The sequence below is a fragment of the Charadrius vociferus genome, unplaced genomic scaffold (assembly GCF_000708025.1).
Source record: "Charadrius vociferus isolate BGI_N301 unplaced genomic scaffold, ASM70802v2 scaffold561, whole genome shotgun sequence".
Classification (NCBI taxonomy): domain Eukaryota; kingdom Metazoa; phylum Chordata; class Aves; order Charadriiformes; family Charadriidae; genus Charadrius; species Charadrius vociferus.
In genome coordinates this window covers 1384260-1404336 of record NW_009646848.1, presented here as the reverse complement: position 1 = coordinate 1404336, position 20077 = coordinate 1384260, and the positions used below count along the sequence as shown (strand labels likewise).

Below are 20077 nucleotides of genomic sequence, written 5' to 3'. Positions count from 1 at the left end.
TTTCTTAACCCAGATTTTCAGAACAGCTCTGAGCATGTAGTGTACTGCTGTGTCTGCAGCTCACGTAGGCAGAGGTTCACTCTACAAGGGATTCCCCGAGCTTTGCCAATACTGTAGCCATGGAAGCAGGAGATAAAAATATTTGCACAGAATCTGGGGGCAGGGTTTGCAGCCCGTGCTGTACCACACAGTGCTCCAGGGTCGCTGCTAGGAGCTCTGCAGTGCACTGCTGTGACGTGAAGATAGCTTAGGTAGCTAACTGGCTACAATTCTGTGAATTAAGGATAAAAATATCCATTATTTGTCCTGCATTCCCTGGAGATGTCATCTAGGTGGATGTGTTTTGGCAACCCCTTGGAGCTACTGTTCAGCTGCCTATAACTCTGGACCCTCTTGGTTATTTCTTTCATTAGTACCTCCTCTTGGGTACTTACTCCACTTGTGCCTCCATAGGCTGAATTTACTTTTTTTTTTAATCTTTACTATGGATTCAGCATGTCAAAGCCCCTCTTGTCAGACTACTTTATAGTCTGAACGGTGATTAAACCACAGAGGGCGTACCTGAAGTTACTTGTGATTCTGCTCTGTTTGATGTCTATCCATGGCACAGTCCTTGCCTGGTGTCTCTCCTGCACCACTCGTGACTGGTCACCAGTTTCACTTGACACTGGATCTATAGCAGCCTCAGAGCCAGTACGGACACATTGGCCCTGGGTGAGGGTACAGGGTTAGTCACTCGCAGCAAACAATGGCTAATTGTGTTGATGTTTTCCTTTCCTCTAGGAAATAGCTCTGTGTTGTCTATGCTGAACTGCCATCTCACTGCTCTATTTTCTACAGATTCCTAATTTTTACAGAAAAGCTGCTCATTCCTCCGAAGCTGATAGTATGGCCCAGCCTCAGCTCAAGGTGCTTAAATGCATACAAATGATGTTATGAAGAGATTAAGGAATGAACATACCTTGTTGCATAGTGAAAAGCAGCAGTAAAAGACAAGACCCCAGATCTGAATAATGCAAGTCTGACATCCCTTTGTTCCAACCAATACTTTGGAGCGGCCTGTTGGGGACGGGTATCATTGTTACTTACAGTCCTCTGAAAACAAAGGAGCAACACAACAGTGGGCCCAGTGGAGTGTTTCTGAAGACCAGTCTTTCTTGAGTACCCCATGTTCTAGGGGAACTTAAAGGTGGCGTGGACAACTACTTTGCAGCACCTGGTTTCAGTGTTTCCCTCGTGGTTCCAGCCCAAATTACTCTGTGTGCAGGCTAAAGGTAGTCAGTGGAGACTGGTTGCTCTTCTTCCTTGGATATCACCTGGCCTATGCTTGCTTGGGTCCCACCCTTTTCCCAGTGTTTGGTCAAGGGTTGAGTGAACAAGTGAGCTGAAGACAAGCCAAGAGTCAGCAACTTGGTTATGATATCGTTATCTTCAGTACTTTGTGCATAATTTTCCCCATCTACAAACGGAATACTAAGGCTTGTCTGATGTGTAGGCAGCTTGACAACATGGTTAAAGTCTGTAAAGTGCATGGGAATCTTTGGGTGCAGATACTTAATTATTCAAAACTAGAGAGAATTGCTTTTGATGGTATTTTTTCCCGTGTTATGCAGGATATTGGCATACTCTACAGAAAATGGGTACTCCAGTGCAGTCTACTTGACACCAGTAGCTGTTCACAGCAGCTGAACAAACCCTAAAATTATTTAATGATTAACAGAAACTTTTTATTTATTTTGCAATGTATGTTATTCTGTATTTGTGAGTAGTTCATGTCCCTATTGCTCTTAAGTGTGGGGAAAACAGTTGATACTTGAATATTTGTTTAAATGTTTCATGAAAATATTAGTTTTTTATGTTTAATAATATTTAATATTAGTACTTAATTTTCAATCTGAAAGCATAAAAGATTTCAAAGTGCTTATTGGTTAATATGATACAACACACAAAGTATATTCAAAGTGCAGACTCAACAGTGATATGAAACTACCACTAAAGGAGTAAAAAAAGCCAGCTGAAAACCAGCAAATTGCAGTACCAAGTAGCAGTTTACCTCTGTAAATAAGTAAACTTGCTATACTTTTATGGGGCGTGGTCCTGCTTTTTCACAAAGTACATTTGGTCTTTATTAACTCTGTCCTCATTTGTTGATTGTTTGTGAGGAGACAATATCTTTGAATCATAATAGATCTGAGGGTGAGAGTGACATGCTTTCAGTCACTGACACCTGGCCTTTGCTTTCCTACACAACCTTGTATGGTTAGATAGCGTGTCTGTAGATTTGCTTCTGGTTTTTGTTTGTTTGTTTTCATCTGGTGTTTCATCATATCGTTATGGGCTCTGAGTGGCTGATCCCTTGCAAGAGTTACAAATATTTTCTCTGAAATTTCTCATCTGAAGTCAGTTTAGTAGGAAACAATCCCTGAGCAAGTGAAGTTATAGCTGTCGTTATTGTCACTCGGAATATTTTGGATGTCTTGCCAGTTAAAACAACTTGAGGGTACCTTCTCTAGCACCGAACAACTAAGAGGGAGACAAGCAAAGAAGGATGTGACCAGAGGGGAAGGGACAGGAGAGTTGGACAATACTGGCTCTAGTGAAGGGAATTACACTGAAATCAGCAGGTAATACCCAGATTTGGGTACAAGTGACCTGAAACTTCTCCTTGAAAACTTGAAAGGAGACAGTGGATGTGATTTGATGCAGAGGAGGGAAAATTTAAGAATTTTAAAACTTCCCTTTCTATTGCGCATTTTATGAAGAATTTACAGTGTAAATATTACTGCAAAGTATTAAAAATTGTGCATTCCTCTTTTGCTACGCAGGATTGCTGCCCTGTGGAGCAGGGCTGCCATCTCGTGTTAAGTGCCCGCAGAGCTCTGGGCGCGTAGGCAGAAGGAAAGGGGCGGAGGCGGCGGAGGAATGGTATGTTCCCCCTGGAAACGATTGGGAAGGCTTCCAGGAAGTTTCAGGGCTTGATAGTGCTTGACGCATGTTCAGCAGATCCAAATGTCTCTGCTTGCTTCAGGCTTTTACTGTGGAGTAAACAAGAGCCTTCCAGGAAATGGTCTGCAGCTTGGTGGAGAAGTCAGGCTTGAAATGGACTTCAGAGAGCAGCTGATGAAATAGGTCTCCAGTAGATGTTGCACAAACAGTTGTTATTATTATTTCAAGCCTGCTGTATAGCAGAAGAGACACTTATATGTCACTTATTTATTTACTCCATTCCAGTTTATCACTCATTAATGGTACAGTTAGGTAATGACTAGGCAATTCAGGAACCAGTTTGTGACCTAGGAAATCAAGACCCTCATTAAATTCCGTTGGATTCAAAATTCCTGTGACCAGACAAGGTTTGGGACATTTTGGTTGTTCAGTTCTGCTTTATGCTATCTTATCAACCTTCTGTAAAACTCTCTATGGCTGTAATCTCAACAGCAGTTACATTCCTAAATATGTCTGGGGACCTGGTCCTTGTTCTCCTTATCCACAAAATAACCATATTTTCTGTATTTTCACAGGAGTGTTGTGAAGATCAGCAAATTAAGGACAGTGAGAATATGGGTACTCCGGTAGGAAGGGCAATGCAGGCACTTCAGAAAGATGTGATATCCGTGACCTGTGCATTCATGTCAACATTAACATATGCATGCAATTCATTCATGCCTGCTTATGATCTGATATGGGATGTCCTTCTGCTTTAATGTTTTCAGTTGCCAAACCTGGGGTAGACACTATACAGATGTTATTCAACAGTTAACCTTCTCATGAGTACTTAGTCCAAGAAAATATTTTACAGACGGTCCATAGCTGTATTCATCTAAACAGTTTGATTAGTATTTCTGGATGATTCAAAACATTTGTATCAATCAGGGAAGACTCACAAATTATTTCTTTTTGAGAAATGGCTTAAATATTTCAAATGGTTTTATTTAATTTGATCTGCTTTTGACAGCAACATTAGGAATAATTAATAAATGATACAATACGGATGGAACTGAAATGTGATTGAGCTTTACTTCAGAAGTAGTGTTCCTGCTCCTCCCCTTGTTTGAACTGTTATTGCACATATATATTTTTAATTCAAATATAAGAGATTGTCACTACTATTTCAGAATTGCTATATGTCATATTCATAACCAGTCTGTATTCATTCTATATATCCTGTGGGGCACTATACTGCATATACTACCAAATGTATGCTATCTTTTGTTTACATGCAGATTTTGTTACCACACAGCTCCTTCTTTTTGTTTGTTTGTTTTTTAATTTACTATAAATGGTTGGCACTTTCCAGAAGTTTGTTGTTATTATTAGGTATTAAGACCTTCTCACATGTCATTCTTTTTCCTGTTGTGAAAACCTATCTGGTTTTCCACTTTTTTTTGCCTCACTGGAGGCAAGCAGAATGAGACAGCATCTGTAATCTCCCTGCAGGTCACTAGCCTGCAAAGTGACTCAGCAGCTCGATCTTGCTGCCTGCTTGTTTGTGCAAAGGGTGATACCAGTGAGGTGTGCATTTGTAATAAATGAACATGGGGAAGGCCAATTGTTGATTATCTCAAGGAGCTGTCAAAAGGAGCCATCAAAATATGCTAGATCTAAAACTATTTTAGTCTCTTTTTTATTCCCTTTCTCATTAGACTAAGGAGTTTAATCTGATATTCCTAAACCCGTTCAGAAGAATTAGTATCCGCCTGTAACTATTCTGTATTATATGCCATTCAGTAAAAACAGGCACTAGTGTCCTGGGAGGGTTGGATGGGCATCCTTGCCCTCAGCAGATGTATGCAGTTTTTCCTCCGGCACTGGATCCAGGTCTGGCACTTTCTGCCCTGTCTTGGCAACTGTGAATCTGCTCATGTGCAGAGCTTCTTCATAGACTGGAGGAGTGTCTGATGCTGAGAGGGGTGGCGTTCCCTGCGCAGTATTATGGGAGCGTGCCACTGCTAATATCCTCCTGGCAGCAGGCCCAAACACAGAATGGAGAGCTGAAAGGGAGGAGAAAAATGCCATTTGCCTCATCCTGAAAGCACCATGTGATTAGAGGAGGACAAGTATATCTGCAGCGCACAGGCTTTTCTCTCCGCACAGCCTGAATGTTTTCCTTTTCCTGCCCCTTCATCCTCCCCTAAAAGGGAGGTGTGTTAAGCCCCATCAGCAACATCCCACAATTGCTCCTTTCTCAAATGCCACCAAGACCCATAGCTGCCCTAATTCTACCCAAATATTTCTCAAAGCTGATTCACCATCTGGCTGCATTTGCTACATGAAGCCTGGTGAGCACATTAATTTGTACTATGCACAGGTCTTGCTTTCCCTGCACCCTGCTATGAACTTCCCTCTGCCAGCCTTGGGGTGCTGCAATGTGGGCTTTTTACAGTGCAGCCCCTCACATCAGGCTGTGCTGAGGTCCACAGCCTCTGTCAAAGCCAACTCACAGGTAATGGTGCTCTGGAGGGTGTTGTCATGATCAAAAGCGATAACGGTGACCTGGTAGGGCTGAGGACCTGATTCCTCCCCTGTCTGACGGCAATGAAAACAGCATCTCACGCAGACGGAAACCAGGCCACACAGGAGCAACAGCCCACCGATCACCACCACCAGCCTGGAAAGGGAGAGGACACAGATTTAGGACAGAAAGACTTTGTTTTCAGGGGACATTTTAAGGTCTCTCCCTGCTTGAAGTAGGGCTGACCTCAAAGCTAGACACGGTCATTTGGACCCTTGTCCACCAGAGTTTGGACAGTCTGCAGAGATGGATATCCTGTGTCCCCTCCGGGCACCCATTCCAGTGCTGCACCACCCTTGGGGGAAGCATTTTTTCCTTCTGTCTAATCAGAGTTTCGCCGGATGCAGCTTGGCCAGTTGCCTCAGGTCCTTCTGCTGGGCACCTCTGAGAAGACTTTGGCTCAATCTTCTCTCTAGATCCACTTTAGATAGTGGAAAACTGCAGTTAGGTTGCCCCCTTAGCCGCCTCCAGGCTGAACAAACTTGGTCCTTTCAGTCCTTCCTCACACACCATGTCCTCTGGACCCCTGGCCATTTTATTGGCTCTCCAGTGGACTTGCTCCAGTTTGTCAACATCTTTCTTGTACTGACGGACCACAACTGGACTAAGACTGGACCATATATTCCAGATGTGGCCTCATGAGTGACAAGCAGAGAGGAGAAATCGTATCTCTCAATCTACTGGCTGTACTATTATTAATGCAGCCTTGTAGACGTCAAACAACTACCATCCTTTTTAATCTCATCCTGTTGAGAATTACTAAGGAACCAGACTGAAATTACTTTAAAAATGGGCCTTTTTAAAGGCATATTGTGCTATGAATGCTTTAGTAATATTGCTCACCTGACTAAATTAATATGTGGAATAAAAAAGGAGGCTGGCAAGTCAACATTTGTTAAAGACAATGCGATAGCTAAGGGATTTTCTTGCTACTGTAGAGCATTAGTGTCCCAAGGGAAAGCAGGGGGTGGCATCACACTTGAGTGGGTCACATTTAATCCCACTCTTTGCTGCTGGAATTGTCCAGTGATGCAGATATTTAAAGTAAACGTATGGCATCTTACCAGATATACCACAAACGGTCCCACTCTGTACCTGAACAGCTGCGGAGAAGAGGGTACAACATACAGTTAGCCACAGAATGCCAAATAAATGGGAAGATCCCTACTGTATCCTCTTCCAGCTCCCCTCATGCTCCTCAAGCATACACTCCAGCTTCTAAATGGCACAGTGATGAGAAACTCATTGTGCTTTGGGTAGGAGACACTTGTCCAACCTCATCAATCTCCCTGTTATGTGAGTTTGCCTTCTCTTTGGCTTTATATCTTTATTGTTCCCCTGATACTTGTGCCCACCCAACTCTGTTTTCAAAGCTTAGGGATCTGCATCATCTTATAATTTCTGAACTTCCCTGACTTCCCTTCTTTTATATATTTTTGTCACAATTTAGTCTGCCCAACCCTGTTATCTTTTGCTTTGGGTTTGTTTTTTTTTTTCTCCTGACTTTCTCTTTGATTTCTTTCTGTCCCTGTGGGTACATTTTGGATGCTGTGTTGTATGTTCCTTTAGTTTTAGTTAGTGGACCTGCCTGTGCATTTTTAAAGACACAAAAAAGTCAAAAAAGACGTAGTCAAAAAGAATCCTCCTAGGCAATTTTTCATATTTGCTTTGTCTTGATTTCTGTTATTCTTACAAATGACATTGCCAAGTGGAATATTCACCAAAGCACTATGTTTCAAATAATTTTTCAAAGAAAAGTCACAGAATAACAGAATCACAGTATTTTCAGAGTTGGAAGGGACCTCTAGAGATCATCTAGTCCAACTCCCCTGCTAAAGCAGGATTGCCTAGAGCACGTTACTCAGGACTGCATCCAGGCGGGTCTTGAAAATCTCCAGAGAAGGGGACTCCACAACCTCCCTGGGTAGCCTGTTCCAGTGCTGAAGCAGGTAAATTCCAAATTTATAATTCCAGTCAATCAAACCAAAATCACACCAGAAAGTTCTTAACCATTACAGTTATCCAAATCGGTAGCAGGAACAGTGGCACACGATCAGTATGCTCAATAGATAGTAAATAATACACTTCACATTCAAAGCAATGGAAATTTTATGTGAGTTTTCAATAGTTGCCATTAAAGTAAGCTTTTCTGGAAAATGTCATCCACCATGTCTTAACACTGATGTCTACTACTGCCTTTGTTCTTCATTGCCTTCTCAAGAGAGTGCAAGATCAACAAATACTTACAGTTCAGTGTTGAGACAGCCTTCCTCACCTCTCACTTGGGAGAACTACAAGCAGAAAACCAAATAAGACACAGCTAGAGTGAATTAACTCTTTGTCATATGCAACTTTTATTTCTGGTCACCGGGACTACTACCAGCCTAAATCTCCTACAGTAAGCACTTACTGTTATCTATCTTCTGTTGTTTCCATCATATATTCTGCTGTAGATTTGATGTTACTGTGATAGCAACTGCATTGTTTCATATCTTAACTTCCTGTAGTCATTATAATCCTACTTAGCACTGTTCCCAGCACAGATCCTGACTCACCTTCACCCTCACCACAGGTTTCCCTTTCCCCACCCCAAGCTATGTCATGCTACAGGTGTAGATCCTTCTCCATGCTCAAATATTGAGAACCTTTAAATGTCCTACTTCATATTATACCCAAACTGACTTGAATGCTGCTCTGTCCCTCCACTCCTACCCTTCTCATTCCTTTTCCTTGGGTATCCTGACCTCTGTGTTATCATCCCTGGAATAGCAGCAAATATTCTTCTCTTTTGCATGTCTGCCTTTTTTATGTCCAGTTCTTTCAAATGTCAGGGAAATTATTGTTACTGTCAATTGCTAATGCCCTTCCATCTTTCCAAGGTAACTCCATAACTGAGCAAAGACCCCATAAAAAGTAATCTGAGATGTGACTTACCCGTAATAAACACCCTAAAACAAAGCAGATCATGACTGGGCTATGCATGCCTGCAGGGTGGTCCTGTGGCCTCTTGGTGTCTCAAGCTGCTTGATGTCTTCTTGTCCTTTCAGTTTCAGTTCATCCTCACTAGTCCACTGATCAGGAGAAGGAGCGGATTCCTTGTTGTGCGTTGAATCCAGTCTCTTCTTCCTGCCCTACCTCTTTCTGTCCTCCTCTGCGTCTAGCCTTCTTTGCGCTTCAGATTTTTGCTTTCTCTCTTTTGTTTTTTGTCACTGGCAATTCCCGTTTGTTTCTGCCTGTGTCCTTTTGCTATTTTCTTGGCCTGCTTCTCTCCCTCTTTTGAAGGGATCTCTAAAGCCTTCCAGTCAGATCAGGAGAAAAGCGGTGGCTGCAAGTTCTTACTTTAGATGTTGAACTAGTTCAGTGAAGGGCATCGTGAGATCTCTGCAGACCTGACCGTTCCCTTCTCTGAGCAGAAAGGGTCTCTGAGTTTGTTGATTCCCAGTTATTCCTCTCCCCGCCCCTACCCTGAGGGGGGTGGGTTGAAGGTCATGTTATTGACCTGTTTAAATGCAGTTCAGATTCCTCCCCCTCCTCCAGTACCTTTTCTGTCCCTGCACTCATTGTCCTACCTCTGTGGAGCCAATCTATTCACTTTAGCCATATGATCAACATCCAGCGTGTATATTACTCCTGCTGAAATGAAAGAGTTTGCAATAAAATAATTATATACAGCATTTTATATACATATATATGTAAAACTATATACAGCATATGCAACACCTCTTGTATCTCCCATTTTAAGGCTCTGCCACCATCCCTCTTACCTGATAGTCTGCTATGTCAGTCCTGCAACTGACGGTCTGCTCACTCACAGGTCCCACTCCTGAACTTCCTACATGCCCAGCCAAGTCCCCCGAAATACTTTGCATCACAGGGAATACATGTTGATTCTCCTATCCTGGATACTGTTTGTCCTGCAGCTGATTATATTAGTAGGTTCCATTCAACGACCCATTAATTTTGTCTCTCTTGTAGAACTGCTTTAGATTTCTATTACTGCTTGTGGCTATTCAGAGTGTTATTACATGCAGATAATTGTGTTCACCTTCTCTTTCTCTTTTGAATAGCCGAGAGAGAAAAAAATGCTAAGAAGTAATGTGTTACTATTTGTGGTTGGGAACCACCTGGGACTGGTGCATAAATACACGTTAAGGTCAAGACAGCAACGAGAGAAACTTGTTGCTCCATGTTGCAGTCACAATGCATTCACATTAAACGGGTGAATCATTAGCCTTGGTGATCCATATTAGAGTTGCAGAGCAGAACCAATGGATTCGTGAACATAATGTATTCTCCCAAGGCAGGCTAAAAAACATTTACCATTCCCTAATTATTAAAGTAGTGGTGCAGCATAAACATGGGGTGTAAGCATGCCCTTCTTTATATATTTATGTCCATTTGTCTGTCTATCTATCTATCTAAACTAGTCTGCTAGTGGAAGAAGCTTTCTGAGTCCTGGTGGACAAATAAGAAACATAGAAACATGAGCTATTGGCTTTGTGTTTACATGGGAATTGCCCAATATTCTTTTTGTCTCTTTATCCTTAAATTCTTTTGTGCATTATAGGAGTTTTAGAGGAAAAGACCCAGCAGAACTGTACAATAACCTTTCTCGTATGTATGGCTTTTAAAACCAGTGGGATTCAATGTGGAAAAGAAGTGCAAATTACCAGTGTTTTTCAGGGGCTATAATTCAATAGATTATATTTTGATTTTTAACTGAAATTCAATCCCATGACAATTTCAAATTCTAGAAGGATCAAACTGGAGAAATATCAGATAAAGTGGTAAAAAAATTCCCTAAAGAAAAAGCAGCAGTGTGACTTGAAACAGTGACCCCTACAAGAGCATATCATAAGTCATTCTTGCTGAAACTTATTGATCATTCTTTTTCTATTTCTATGACATTGCCATTAATACTGTACTTCCAGTAATCCAGTAATGGCCCTGCGAGGCTGTCATCCAACAATGGTTTAAATTTCTCCACGTTGCCCTGGTATTTTGCCTCTATTATCTCAATTTTTTATTTTTCTTTGTTTTATGTTATATTGAAGTGACTTTTCTCTTTCATATTTTCCCCTCACCACCTTTCGAAAGGTTTTAAAAATGTGATCAGGCTCTTACAGAACTGCTAAAACAAAGATATCTCACCATTGACTTTTCACCATTTTTTGTGATTGTTTAAAAACTAAGGGTCCATGCCATAGTAAGCTATGTGATTTGAACATAACCTTCCTTGGATGCCAGAAAAAGCAGATTGTGGCATGGACAGAAAATACTTCTGTCCTCTCTGCCTTGCTGTTCTGGTTGTATGAAGGGTTGTGTGTCAAGCCTGTTCTAGCTTTTATTTCCTGGGTAGCATGATCTTAACTGGGAGTAAAGCTTCCTAAAGAGCTGAAAAAAGTGCTGTTGTACTGCTCTTAGTAGTTGTTGAGAAATTGTTGCTTGCTTCCAGTTACTCTTCAAAGGAGTATTCCTCTAGAGCCAACTTGATTAATCATACCCAATACTTCCCCAAGGGTATTTAGAAATGTAAAAACGGCTGCTTTTTAAGAGGGGAGTCACTACCAGTACCTCTATTTTATAGGAGCTCACAACTGCAAAGCCTTGGAGAAATCTGAAGTCCGGAAAGTCCTCAGAGCTGTCTCCTTTCAAGGAATTCACAGAATTCACAGAATTGTTAGGGTTGGAAGGGACCTCTGGAGATCATCTAGTCCAACCCCCCTGCCAGAGCAGGGTCACCTACAGCACGTTACACAGGACAGCGTCCAGGTGGGTTTTGAATGTCTCCAGAGTGGGAGACTCCACCACCTCTCTGGGCAGCCTGTTCCAGTGCTCCATTACCCTCAAAGTAAAGAAGTTCCTTCTCATGTTAAGATGGAACTTCCTATGTTCAAGTTTATGCCCATTACCCCTCGTCCTATCACTGGGCGCCACTGAAAAAAGACTACTCCCATCCCCCTGGCATCCTCCCATTAAGTATTTGTATGTATTAATAAGATCCCCCCTCAATCTTCTTTTCTCTAGACTAAAGAGACCCAAGTCCCTCAGCCTTTCCTCATAAGAAAGGTGCTCCAGTCCCCTAATCATCTTTGTTGCCCTGACATTACCTCTCCTTGACAGAAAATGTGACAGAGGGTTCAAGAGCAGCAACTCATTGGAGACAGGGTAAGACACTCATGTAAATTAACCTGTGAGATGGGGTGCTGGGGGATTATATTCTGTAATACCTGGTGCTCATCCTTGTTCCCAAGTTAACAGCTGGTGAGACCAGCAGTTCTTGGGCCGTGTGCAGTAGAGCCATATGAAATAAAACTGGAAGTTCAAGTCTCGTTCCTGTCATTTCACCAGCAGACCTAGAAATACCAGGAAACCTAGGACCAGTTAAGTTTCTCCATCTTATTCCTTGTGCTCAGAATTCAAAAGAGCGTTGTGCAGGTGCTCAAGCTGACAGGTGACCCCTCCTAGGACCCGGCGGCAGCCCTAGTGCGATGGCATGCTGCTGTGCTCTGTTGCTAAAAGGCTGGGATTACCACGTGGGACTTGGCTTAGACTGCTTCCAGGCCAGAGCTAGTCCAGGAGCACAGCATCATACTCTGGTGCGTGAATTTTCTGCCCATGCTCCCCATTAGTTCAGTAGATTTCTTCAGCTCATTCCCTTGTACATTGCAGACATACCTGCAACAGCAACTGGAAAACCTGGACGCATTTCTTTGTGTCCTAGGAGTGGGCAATGTCTGTGACAAGTCCATGTGCTACACAATCAGGACAAGTGTGATGTTCTTACAAGCAATAAGCAAAGGCGATGAGTATGTTTCTCACTTTATTTTACCTCCGATCCTCTGTGCACCTTGAGAGATCGAGGAGCCCTTCTGGCTGAATTTACTGAATATTAATCACTGTATAATAAAGCCAGGAAACAAACTCCCCTGCTACTGAAAAACTTCAAGGAATTGTTTAGACTTAATCCAAAATTAATGTAATTTCCTCTTCACCTCTCCCCTTCCTTCTTTTTCTTTCTGCAGAAACGATGTACCCCCAAATTGGGTAACTCTATGCATCTGTCCCAGGAAGTGAGAACTGTGAGATATCCATGTCCCATTGCATTTTTGCACACACTGGAGATTTAAATACTGTTCTGGGACTCTGCTTCACGTAAACAACCCCAAGCATCGCTTTGTCATGAAATCCTTTACTATGAGTCAAAAACCCCTTCTGACTGCCACATGAATCACTCTGTTAGCTCCCAATGACACTGACCGTTTGTTTGATCTGTTTTGAAGCCAGAACCTTGTCTCTGTTTCTCCTGTGGGAGCAACCAAATTTTTGAATTCTCCTGTAACCTTGCCAGAAATGGCAAGTGAAGAAGTGACATATGCGGACCTGAGGTTCACGACATTGGAAAAATCCCAGGACCAGGAGTTCCAGACTGCCAGAGCGAAAGGTAGTGCTGGTGTTGGGGGGCAGTTCACTCCAAGGCAAACTCTCACCTTGGAGAATATTTGTTATGTGACACTCAGAGGAGGATGTCACCTACCAAAAAGCATCTCAGCTTCTGGGAGGCCTTTGGACTCAAATCTTCTATGAAATTTGAGGGACAAAAGAAAAAAGGCAGGAAATTAAAAAGAATGGAAGGGTGGAAAATGTGGGAAAACTGTTTAGATTTGAGAGGAGACATACAATTAAGGTTATGGCATGCAGTTAAGTAAAAATAAACATGTTCCAGTTAGGCATTAAGTGTCAGCTCCTGGAAGTTAGGGAAGTAATCTGCCTAAGGGACCTTGTAAAAGTCTTTCAGCTTTACTTATTTGAATCTGACTAGCTGAATGAAGTAAATGCTAGGGAAAAAATATATTTTCTCTCAAGGGAAGGAATAGATGGCCAAATACCTTTTTGTACTTAAAAATTATAAAAATGATGCTACATAGCTTCACCGAGGAAGGGAGGAATGTGGCTGATCCCAAAACTATATTCTTTATGCTGCCCATGCTCCCCATTAGTTCAGTAGATTTCTTCAGCTCATTCCCTTGTACATTGCAGACATACCTGCAACAGCAACTGGAAAACCTGGACGCATTTCTTTGTGTCCTAGGAGTGGGCAATGTCTGTGACAAGTCCATGTGCTACACAATCAGGACAAGTGTGATGTTCTTACAAGCAATAAGCAAAGGCGATGAGTATGTTTCTCACTTTATTTTACCTCCGATCCTCTGTGCACCTTGAGAGATCGAGGGGCCCTTCTGGCTGAATTTACTGAATATTAATCACTGTATAATAAAGCCAGGAAACAAACTCTCCTGCTACTGAAAAGCTTCAAGGAATTGTTTAGACTTAATCCAAAATTAATGTAATTTCCTCTTCACCTCTCCCCTTCCTTCTTTTTCTTTCTGCAGAAACGATGTACCCCCAAATTGGGTAACTCTATGCATCTGTCCCAGGAAGTGAGAACTGTGAGATATCCATGTCCCATTGCATTTTTGCACACACTGGAGATTTAAATACTGTTCTGGGACTCTGCTTCACGTAAACAACCCCAAGCATCGCTTTGTCATGAAATCCTTTACTATGAGTCAAAAACCCCTTCTGACTGCCACATGAATCACTCTGTTAGCTCCCAATGACACTGACCGTTTGTTTGATCCCAGCCAGAACCTTGTCTCTGTTTCTCCTGTGGGAGCAACCAAATTTTTGAATTCTCCTGTAACCTTGCCAGAAATGGCAAGTGAAGAAGTGACATATGCGGACCTGAGGTTCACGACATTGGAAAAATCCCAGGACCGGGAGTTCCAGACTGCCAGAGCGAAAGGTAGTGCTGGTGTTGGGGGGCAGTTCACTCCAAGGCAAACTCTCACCTTGGAGAATATTTGTTATGTGACACTCAGAGGAGGATGTCACCTACCAAAAAGCATCTCAGCTTCTGGGAGGCTTTTGGACTCAAATCTTCTATGAAATTTGAGGGACAAAAGAAAAAAGGCAGGAAATTAAAAAGAATGGAAGGGTGGAAAATGTGGGAAAACTGTTTAGATTTGAGAGGAGACATACAATTAAGGTTATGGCATGCAGTTAAGTAAAAATAAACATGTTCCAGTTAGGCATTAAGTGTCAGCTCCTGGAAGTTAGGGAAGTAATCTGCCTAAGGGACCTTGTAAAAGTCTTTCAGCTTTACTTATTTGAATCTGACTAGCTGAATGAAGTAAATGCTAGGGAAAAAATATATTTTCTCTCAAGGGAAGGAATAGATGGACAAATACCTTTTTGTACTTAAAAATTATAAAAATTATGCTACATAGCTTCACAGAGGAAGGGAGGAATGTGGCTGATCCCAAAACTATATTCTTTATGCTATGCATTAGTGCTTTAGAATTGCTCTGTATGAGTTAGTAGCTAAGCAAAGAGATGTTATTTTCTAGCCTGGCTAAATGTTGAGATGAATTTCATAAATTTGGTAATAATCTAGTCGATTAAAGAGCTTTTTCTGAAGGAAATTTTCCCGTATTGGTTAGCCAGTGATTATCACATTCTCACTTTTTGAGGGGTCCTTAAGTTTTATACTTGAAGCCTGAAGCTGAACTACCAGTAATCTAGCAGACTTCTCAAGTGTTTGGTTAGGGTTAGGGATCACAGGGGATAAAAGGCAGGAATACCACAGTTTGGTATGAAGTATTCCCATGGAAATTTCATACTGGAGTCTAATAAAAGAACACAAAAGTCTTAAATTGGAAGCAATCCTTTCCTCTCTGTTTTGGGAGTCTGTGTGAATTCATGTGGGTGTTTGCATCTGCCCACATTGCAAAAACAGGTATGTGCATTTCCAAGTGTGAGACTGTATAACTGCAGGTATGTGGTCTTGTTCACATCTGTATGCCCTAATTTCAGATTATTTTACAGGGATCTGGCTTTCATTGGTGACTGTTCCTGGGGTTATTTTCTGAAAAGGTGAATTTATTCCTGATTTGGCAGATTAGGCACTCAGAAGTAAAACTACCCCAAAGTAAAAACACCTGGCTGCATATGAAAATTTCAGCCAAGCACAAATTCTTCCTTGATATTCTTTCCCCACATGTGAAATCCTCTGTTGTTCAGCTTTTTTTGTCCAATTCATTTTCCCTTAAAGTCTCCTGGCTAAGGTAGTCTTCATGGCTTGCTCACTTCCCAGCCCCCAACTCCCAAGGAGGACTTGCCATGGTCAAACAATGGGACAATTTTCATGATGTAATACCACATACCAGTTTGAAACTCATCAATTCACTGGGCAGACTACCAGTCATGTTGTCTTGTGCAACATAGGAGCTGCAGATACAAAGATGAGAGGTTCCTGTTCTTGCTGCTTTTCCTTCTTTTTGTCTCAGATTCCCCCAGTCCATCTTCGTGTTGGCGACTGGCTACAGTGGTGCTTGGGGTCTTCTGCCTAAGTTCAGTGGTAGCTGCAGGAGTCTTGGCTGCCAGGTGTAAGTATGGTCACAGAAAGGGTGCTCAGAGTCCCATATGAACAACTAAAAGTCTAGGAATTTATTAAGGAAAAGAATTAGCCTAGGGGATTAATGATGCAAAAAACTGTCCCTTGCTGGAAGAGTTTACCCACTCAAGAGATCACCCAGTCTTTGAAATTGGGATGTATTACATCTTGCTCATAGGTGTGCACAAACTGTATGTAGGTCGAGTATATTCAGTCATGGGGAGGTATGTGTGTCTTTGGTAAGTTTATTCAGGTTGCATTGAGCAGTTTAGCTTTAATATTTATGGAACAATTTCATTCTTGTTTCCCTGTGATTCAAGTCAACCTGGTGTGCCACCTTGTGCGTGAAAGGGATGAAAACTTCACCCTGCAAAAGGCAATTGTGGAAAGCCTCAACCAGCAGCTGGAGCTCCTCCAAGCTCAGAATTTGAACTTGTCAGAGACTGTAAAGCAACTTGCCACCTCCAGAGGTACATAGCGGTGGGAAGATGGCGGTTCCATTGCATTGTGGTAACCACAGATTGATTTTTTTTCTATCAACCATATTGGAAGGAAAAATCAAAAGCTCTAAAATTGACCTGAATTATTTCATTTAAAAACAAATTTCAACTGAGTCAATCAAAAGGCTACATTTCCATTTTGATAATTTTTTAAGTATCAGTCTTTCTGAGGTATTTTTTTTTTGAGTTTTTGTAATGGAGCTGGATTATACCCTAAACCAAATATTTTCATTCAGAAAATACTATGATGATGATACTTTAAAGAAAAAAGTAAGTCTTTTTAATAGGTAAATTCACTGATGCTACCATTCCTTCTTACACAGTAAGTTTCAGTGAATTATCATAAAAAAATTTTGATGGAAAATTCCTACTGGCTTTAGTTGTCTGGAACGCTTTGACTCCTGAAGACAACTTTATTCTGTTATGCAGTAGTGGATGCAGCAGTGTAAATACTGCTACTCTCTACCAAATGGGACTGCAATCACTGGCTTTAGCAGTTTACAGACTATATGCTGAGGGTATTTTTTTTTCTTGTGCAAAATAATGGTGTGAAACTTTAATGATGGGTGAGCTGATTATGTTAGATTATCATATAGCAGAGGGAAGAGAATCATAATAAATTAACATCTTGTGAGAGAGTAGCAAGGTTATTATCTATGAAAATTGTCTGCATTTGAATTTAGCGCAAACCAGAAGCTACTTGTAAGAGTCCAGTGCACTGTGCTGTGCTATCTATTGCCACCCAGCATCAAGTCCTAGCATTCCCAGCTGGCACTGGTTTGTTACAATATAAAATGGTCCTGCAAACTGTAGAACAATGAACATGATTCACCCTATAGTTGGGACCCACTTCCCAGAGATCTCAAAATATTTTGTCTGGCAGGTCAATTACAATTGTGTTGTAAAGCACATAGCAGGGAAGAGCTGGCGCTAATGTTAACAAGAAATTAAAAGTAAGTTCACACGAGTAGAGACGTACCTGTATGGCTGAAAGTCTAGGCTTCCTTTTACGTCAACCTAGATCCATGTCTCTCTGAACATAGCTCAACCTTCCAAAATTTTCTGTTTGTTTTACTAGCACCCTCCAGGCTTGCTGGTCAGATTCAAAACATCTTTATTGTTTGGTTTTCTGATTTTCATTTAGAAATGTTTTTTCTGGTCTTCTGACAACTGGGTTTATTAAGTCTCCAATGAAGACATGAATGTAGGCCCAGAATGAAGGAGGAATTGTTGCTCCTCTGTGACAAGGAGGCTGTGCACTGCTTCAGTGATCCTGCAGGTAGACCACTAGAGACTGCCGTCACTGACAAACCTAATCAGGTGCTCTTTTGTTTTCAAGGACATAAATGTATCCCTTGTCCTGAGAACTGGCTACAGTATGGGGACGACTGCTACTACTTTTCAAAGGAATGGAAAACTTGGCAAGAAAGCAAGGCTCAATGCTCTGGTCTGGAGTCCAGACTTCTTAAGATAGAGAGTAAGGAAGAGCTGGTAAAGATTATTTTTTTCTCTCTCTCTAATGATACACTCTGCATTTTGCTGTGGCCTGAAGAGCCACTCCATCCTTTCACTGGTGCTATGGTATGCTATGGCATGCATGGGCTGGACCAAGTGGCAGAAACTGTCCATGTCCCTTTGGAGCCCGTCTGCCTGTATTGAGGCTGCACCCTCCCTGGGGCATCTCTACTGACTTCGGGGGAGTTAACTGGAACACACCAGCTTGGGTCTACATCTAGATCCTTATCCCACCTCAGGGCAAATGTAACTGTGCTAGTACTGGTTGGCAACACTTTTGTTGTCTTGCCAGAGCAAACTGTTTAGCAATCATCAGAAGCCTGGCCTTCAGTTTCTTGCTTTCCACAACTAGAAAGCTCAGCAGCCTGGCCTGCTCCCTTCTCACACATGATGATCATATCTTTTTCTGACTCCTATGTTGTAGATGAAACAGCAGATAAAGCACAGCCAGAAGAGCTCTTCACTGTGAAGGATTTTCAACCCAGATGCTTAATGGCAATGGGATTACGTCTTGCACTCCGTGGTTTTATTGTCTCTATTTTGAATTTCCTGTGTACAATGATAGCAAATGATGCAAGGACCTTTTCCTGGTTGACTTATGCAACCAGGGTGTTGGAAGGAAGTCATTATCCTATACCCATTATCCAGCTAACTTCAGTTATCTTGGTACTACTGAGAGCTACTGAAAGCTCTCAGCAGGTTCATTTTCATTATCTCCAAAACAGCACTGACTGCCAGGAGTAGGAGGCACTGCCCAGATTCACTTGCAAAATAAAGGCTGTTACGCACAGGCGTGAGCAGCTTACTTTCATTTGCCTCTCTCCTTTTCCAAATCGTAGGCCATTATGAGTGAAGCAGGGATGTGATTCACAGGTTTTGCACTTATTTCTGTACAGGACTTTGTAATGCGATCAGCACAGTCTTACAGTTCTTACTCTTTCTGGATTGGGCTGTCTCGCAATGGAACTGAGGGGCCCTGGCTGTGGGAGGATGGATCAGCTTTCTTCCCTGATCTGTAAGTCGCCGCATAGATAGGAGCAGTCCATGTCCATGTGTATTTGTTATGAGCCAGAAACAGCAACCTTTAACCACCACTCAGTAATCTCCTGTCCCCCCACCTATTTGCCAGCGGATGGGTTACCCATCACTCACTTACTTATCAGCCTAGGCAAGCCCCCATCAGAGCGTTGCGCTTGTATACTATTGGGGGTCAAATGGGTAGCAGCAGTTGAGAATTATTATATCAGCCTGTGACTTTTTCCATGGGATGATGAATATCTCTGCTATTTTTTCACAGGTTTCAGATCCGACGAGCCAGCTCAAGTCCTTTCCTGGACTGCGTGTGGCTTCAAGGTGCAAACATAGACACTGCACGGTGTGGCGAGTACAAATTTTACATTTGTGAGAAAGTGGTGGATCCTGCGGTGGTTGAGGAAGTGAGCTACTTGGACAGGCACTAGTGTGCAGACCTCTGCAGAGACCCCTGTCTTGACATGCGCTGTTGTGAGGGCAAGCTCAGGGTTTGCAATAGGGAAAACAAGTCTGAGCTCAGGGTAATGTAACATCAGGGATAATATAAGGTTATCTTGCCCTCTGGCACATCAGCCAGACTCGTTCTTGGGCTTTTTCTTCAACAATTTAATGCCCTCTTTTTTCTTTCAGACCTTGTATCCTTGTGTAATCACTTCTATCCATTTCTCATAAATTCCTTTCTAAATGAAACAAAATTATGTATATGATGCCAGAACTCTATTTTAAAGCTTCATACCTATCCCTCAGAAACAGGAGTCAATGACCGTTTGCAAGAGCAACATATCACATTTTAGAAATTGGGTATTCACAGGATGTGAGCTCCCAATTTACAATAAAGTTCTCAGTATTTGATTTAATTTCACTCCCCATCTGCTGATAACCAGGCAGGGCAACAGAATCAGAGCCTGAATTAAAAGACAAGTAAAAATATTTCTAGTTCTCCTGGTTAAAGAGAAAAGCTTTCAAATGGGATTGCATGCCCTATGGGCTCAAAAAACAGAAGACAAATACACAACACACCTTTATTGAGGAAAGTCAGCAAAATTTAAAGCCCAGGAATGC

At 42.0% G+C, this 20077-nt stretch overlaps 3 protein-coding genes across 3 annotated transcripts; 2 read left to right on the top strand and 1 right to left on the bottom strand.

Moving 5' to 3' along the window:
• Positions 1–4740: 4740 nt before the first annotated feature.
• TMEM52B (transmembrane protein 52B) lies at positions 4741–8494 on the bottom strand. The gene is made up of 5 exons (XM_009894121.1): positions 8447–8494; positions 7760–7803; positions 6577–6615; positions 5442–5608; positions 4741–4991 (listed from the first exon to the last, which is right to left on the bottom strand). Exons 1-5 carry the CDS (start codon positions 8492–8494, stop codon positions 4741–4743), a joined length of 549 nt encoding a protein of 182 aa, XP_009892423.1.
• A 3509-nt stretch (positions 8495–12003) lies between these two features.
• Positions 12004–18452, top strand: LOC104294541. Its single transcript, XM_009894154.1, has 9 exons — positions 12004–12111; positions 12185–12321; positions 12796–12956; positions 13605–13689; positions 14158–14318; positions 15862–15960; positions 16289–16438; positions 17808–17959; positions 18408–18452. Exons 1-9 carry the CDS (start codon positions 12004–12006, stop codon positions 18450–18452), a joined length of 1098 nt encoding a protein of 365 aa, XP_009892456.1.
• A 436-nt stretch (positions 18453–18888) lies between these two features.
• LOC104294540 (C-type lectin domain family 7 member A-like) lies at positions 18889–19443 on the top strand. Its single transcript, XM_009894153.1, has 2 exons — positions 18889–18998; positions 19281–19443. The coding sequence occupies exons 1-2, from the start codon at positions 18889–18891 to the stop codon at positions 19441–19443; spliced, it is 273 nt and encodes a 90-aa protein (XP_009892455.1).
• The last annotated feature ends 634 nt before the right edge of the window (positions 19444–20077 follow it).

Coding starts and splice junctions, on each gene's coding strand:
- TMEM52B (XM_009894121.1), bottom strand. CDS start 8,494: ATGCATAGCCCAGTCATGATCTGCTTTGTTTTAGGGTGTTTATTACGG. Junction 6,616..7,759: donor GGCTGTCTCAACACTGAACT/GTAAGTATTTGT, acceptor TCTTCTCCGCAG/CTGTTCAGGTACAGAGTGGG. Junction 5,609..6,576: donor GACCGTTTGTGGTATATCTG/GTAAGATGCCAT, acceptor CTCCCTTTCCAG/GCTGGTGGTGGTGATCGGTG.
- LOC104294541 (XM_009894154.1), top strand. CDS start 12,004: ATGGCATGCTGCTGTGCTCTGTTGCTAAAAGGCTGGGATTACCACGTG. Junction 12,322..12,795: donor GCAATAAGCAAAGGCGATGA/GTATGTTTCTCA, acceptor TCTGTTTTGAAG/CCAGAACCTTGTCTCTGTTT. Junction 13,690..14,157: donor GCAATAAGCAAAGGCGATGA/GTATGTTTCTCA, acceptor GTTTGATCCCAG/CCAGAACCTTGTCTCTGTTT.
- LOC104294540 (XM_009894153.1), top strand. CDS start 18,889: ATGCGATCAGCACAGTCTTACAGTTCTTACTCTTTCTGGATTGGGCTG. Junction 18,999..19,280: donor TCAGCTTTCTTCCCTGATCT/GTAAGTCGCCGC, acceptor ATTTTTTCACAG/GTTTCAGATCCGACGAGCCA.